Source organism: Crocuta crocuta, unplaced genomic scaffold, assembly GCF_008692635.1.
Source record: "Crocuta crocuta isolate KB4526 unplaced genomic scaffold, BGI_CrCroc_1.0 scaffold597, whole genome shotgun sequence".
NCBI classification, from domain to species: Eukaryota; Metazoa; Chordata; class Mammalia; order Carnivora; family Hyaenidae; genus Crocuta; species Crocuta crocuta.
This window is the reverse complement of record NW_027532427.1, coordinates 541,358-545,584: the sequence shown is the minus strand read 5'-3', so window position 1 is coordinate 545,584 and position 4,227 is coordinate 541,358. Positions and strand designations below refer to the sequence as shown.

Below are 4,227 nucleotides of genomic sequence, written 5' to 3'. Positions count from 1 at the left end.
TACATTTGAAAACAGAAGTACCGCAAGACCTTTCCTAGTAGAGGAACACATTGTTTAATTAGATTATCTTCATTGTATTGTATATAAACACATAAAAACACAAAATAACCAGCCCCTCCTCATACCTGTGATTCTAGAATGATAAAGACCAGGCTCTGGATTTATATTATAAATAATAAGCAATTACAGTAAATTCTGCACATAGAAGCATCATACATTTGAAATACATAGTCCAAAGCTGATGGGAATTCAGCCCAAGATCAACATCTCAAATAAAGGATTTCAAAGGAGTAAGACTATACAGTTGTACTTTAATTTTACCATAATGTAGGGCTTTATAGTATTCTATCATTGCTCTTTATCTCTGCTGACTTGTACCTGAATGATCTCAGTCATATTTTCAGGTTCACTACTTATTTTCTTCCAGTGCTTTGAAATACATTTCATTAGCTTTGATCTTCTTACTATATTCATATATATAAAGCCAAACACAGAATGAATATCTGTGTTTGATGGTGCAGCAGAATTAATGCTTAGTATTTTCAAAACTGAACTTGGGTCTTTTCCATCAAATTTACTTGTCCTCCTGTATTTCCTACTTTAGAAAAAGATATAACCAAGGACCTGACACTTAATTTGGGAAAGGATCATATTTTCTCATTCCAGGTAAACATCAAAGTCACTATGTTGTATTTCATTCAAGCCTTTTCCTTAAGCATGGCATTTTTTAAATAGTTGTGCTTACATGATTTAAATTTCTATAAAAGTACATTGGCAATTTGGGTTTTTTTCCCTTCCTATGTCTGTATTGGTAATTTGTACTTTGTATTAAAACTATCCATTTCATCCAAGTCTTAAGATTATTGTGAGAATCCAGTTAGATAACTGATATAAAGCACTTAATAAGGTGTGTGAGATGCCATGGTGAAGATGAAATGTTGTGTATTATCAACGAATTTGTTCACATTGAACCAAAAGATAAATATGGAAGCAGTGACAAAATGAAAGGATATAAATAAGAAGCATCATTAGAAATTGAAATATTCTAATGGCAGTCATTAATGAGAGTTACCAATCATGAATTCTTTATTATCATGCAGTGTATCATCTTTATGTACATTGCAACACACCAGCATTACGTTCTGTACAACTCTGGGTATATCATTTGCCCTCTCATTGCTTCCATTGCCTCAGGATACATAAGGATCTTGACTAGAAAAACTCGAAGTTCTATTTCAGTTTTAAAAACTATGACTTTATGACCACAAAAGAGCTTAATTCTGAGTTTTCTATTCTGAGTCAGCACTTGAGAAAATTGTGAAAGACCTCCTGTCTGTGTTGATGTATTTATTTTCTGATTCCACAATCATCCTTGTCTTTATCATCTGTCATCCCCATTAATTCTTCAAGTTTCCTCTCCAAATATTTCTTTAATGACCTTCGTATTGCCTTCATTTTCCTCCGATGAGACACACAGATGTGGAATCTAGAGAAACATAATCCTGACTTCAATATTAGTAGGCCAACTCTTTAAGATAATTATATGCTTGTGGGTTTTTCCCCCTTCTCTTCCTGTATAGTCCTCTAGAAGTTTGCCTCATACTTTATTGTATTTCCTCCATTTCCTATTTTCATTCCATAAACCTTTATCCATTTTATCCCTGTTGGTATCCTATCCCAAACTTTGAAATGACTTTTTCCCTCCTTATTGCCATTGGAAGGAGGGGGAGGATTGGGCAGTCTCTTTGCCGAAGGGATACCTGACTTAGTGTGTGTTTGAAGGGAGGAAAACTCACAGTAACAAAGCACTTCCCAGTACCACAACTTCCGTTAGCATTATCAGAAATAGTCCAATCTCTCGATTCTCAGCCGTTCTTGAATCCTCCTCTGGAGGACGAAAAGGGAAAATAGAAAGTGAGTTTGGGAGAAGAAAAATATGAACTTGAGAACTTGATCCATAATAGAGGGCTCTTATTACCTCAAATAATTTACTCTGTCCACCACTTCTATTGCTGTTTTCTGGTTATTTTGATCTTTATCACTCATAGAACCCTGATCTCTGCAAAACTTTTGTCCCTCCTGCCCCTAGCCTAACTATCCACCTTCATTTAGTCCAGCCTTTTCAGTTCTCAGCTATTCAATTGATCTGGTGCCCAGTAATTCATTCATACTGGTACAACTTTTGCCCAATATTTTAGCTCTGATTTGCAACATTAGCATGATCTGCCTAGAAGGTGCTCACCAAATATTTGTAAATCAATAAACAACTCAGTACCTTGATATCTGGTCCCTCAAAATGCCATACCAAAATCTTTGTTACCTCCACAGTATTCTCCTCTGAAGCATCGGGTGGTGATGCGAAGACAGGTCCAACAGTCCAGGATAGGACCTTCAGTTACAACTGATAAAGAGAAGAAAGATAACGGAAGGAAGCCATGGCATGGAGTTTTCTTAGCTCAGACATCAGAGATGGATTAGATCTCAGGCATTTCCAGGACTCTTAAGTTTCCACTGCTGTGAGTTCCTTCTTCCCCTAGTAATCAAGTTTCTTGCCGGGTCAAAACCTTCTGTAACTTAAGTCAGATTTCTGGGGAAGAAGTGGGAAAAATGATGCCTCCGCTTATACTGGTCCCATAGGTTATAAACCATACTTCTGAAGGCCCCTGAGCACCTCCAAAATCTTTGTGTTTGAGATTTCATGAGACACATTTTGATGTCAGATACTGTTGACATTCCCACTCCTGTAATCACATCTCTAGCAAGTGAGTTCTGAGTGTGACAGGTGGGAAAGATATGGCCATACAGAACAAATGAGGTGGGGAAGTAGGGGCTGAAACCTCAAGGTGTCCAACATACTGTACTCACCACAATCTTCAGAACAAGCTAAAAGAGAATTAGAAAGTTCTAATGAGCTTATGATCAACTTAGAGTTTGCCATATTTATGCCCAATAGTCTTTATTTGGTTACCCGTGAGGTTCCAGCCACCCCGCCATCCAGTCTAAATAACTGTAACATGAAACCACCTTCCTCCTCTCACCCTCATTTCCTATTCCTTTCACTTAAGTTCAGTGTTGTTAGATAGACATGTTTTATTACCAACTTCAGAGAAGTTCTTTAATGTTTCTTTCAGTTTGGATTCCAGGTTTTGGCGGACATCGAGAAGCTTGCCTTGAAGGATAAAGGCACCTAAGAGGGGGTGGAAGGGACATCAGAAACTAGGGGTGGCCCTTCCCTTCAGAATTTAATTCTAATTGTTTTTGCCTTGTTTTTCCCAGTGAACTTTCCCTATACTTTATTGGGCAATACAATCTTTTAACACTGAAACAATACCTCACCTTTCCATGTTTCATTGCCCAGTTTATAAAGTTCATTCTTCAGCCATATTCTCAACTTGACAGCCTTATTAACAGCTAGAGAGGAGGGGTAAAGATACATGTGGGGGATTAATCACATCCATGGAAGAAGTTATGTGGACCCCCGGTGCAGTCTTCCCTGCCTCCCTTTTCCCTTTAACCCACAAAACTCTCAGGGACTCAAGCTTCCCTCACCCAACACCCGAAGCATCTTGTCCCCGTGGGAGACCTTGAAGCTTAAATAGATCATCTCCTTAATCTGACGTTCAAGCAGATGAGTTCGGCCGGGGACTTCTGAGGGTACCAACTTTGCCAGCATGGACCTAATATCGTCTGTGAATTTGGGGTCACATTCCAAGCAGGCTTTGACTTCGTAGAAAGCTGCCAGGGACAGGGGCAGGAGCAGGAGCAACCACAGCTCTCCCATTTCCTTGCCCCAGTGGCTGGTTGCCCTGGCAACTAGTTCACCTAGCTCCCTTTTCTTCAAAAATCCAGGAAGAAGAGCTTTGTCCTGGATAGTCTGAGTCCACCTTCCCCTCCATTTCCATCCCGCTTCTAGGCGATCTCATTTCCCTAAGGATCTTCAGTTGTTTCCTGACTTTTATCCTTCATTCCACAGAGGAGGAACTGCCAGTTGGGAAGCAGATACCTGAGTTCTGAATATAGAACACAGAGAGAGGAATCTTGAGCTCACACAAGCAGAGTTCCATGCAGAGACATCTCTTAGAAAAGGGTTTTCTTCAGGTTTCTCCTTTTCTTGTGTCCTCAGTAAATTACCACATCCCTCCTGATCATGGGAGTAGTGTCTCAAGACAGAGATCTCGTAGGACATTAAAGCTGCTTAACCAAAATCCTACTTCTATAGAGGAGGTA

At 39.4% G+C, this 4,227-nt stretch overlaps 1 protein-coding gene across 3 annotated transcripts; it reads right to left on the bottom strand.

The window, feature by feature from the left end:
* Positions 1-1,076: 1,076 nt before the first annotated feature.
* Positions 1,077-3,993, bottom strand: IZUMO3 (IZUMO family member 3). Of its 3 annotated transcripts, XM_077779384.1 has the most exons (7): positions 3,550-3,993; positions 3,337-3,411; positions 3,098-3,187; positions 2,866-2,883; positions 2,321-2,401; positions 1,797-1,887; positions 1,077-1,486 (listed from the first exon to the last, which is right to left on the bottom strand). In XM_077779384.1, exons 1-7 carry the CDS (start codon positions 3,779-3,781, stop codon positions 1,348-1,350), a joined length of 726 nt encoding a protein of 241 aa, XP_077635510.1. In that variant the 5' UTR covers positions 3,782-3,993; the 3' UTR covers positions 1,077-1,347. The 3 variants fall into 3 exon arrangements, with proteins under 3 accessions (XP_077635510.1, XP_077635511.1, XP_077635512.1); XM_077779385.1 differs by lacking the exon at positions 2,866-2,883; XM_077779386.1 differs by lacking the exons at positions 2,866-2,883; positions 3,098-3,187.
* Between the last annotated feature and the right edge of the window lie 234 nt (positions 3,994-4,227).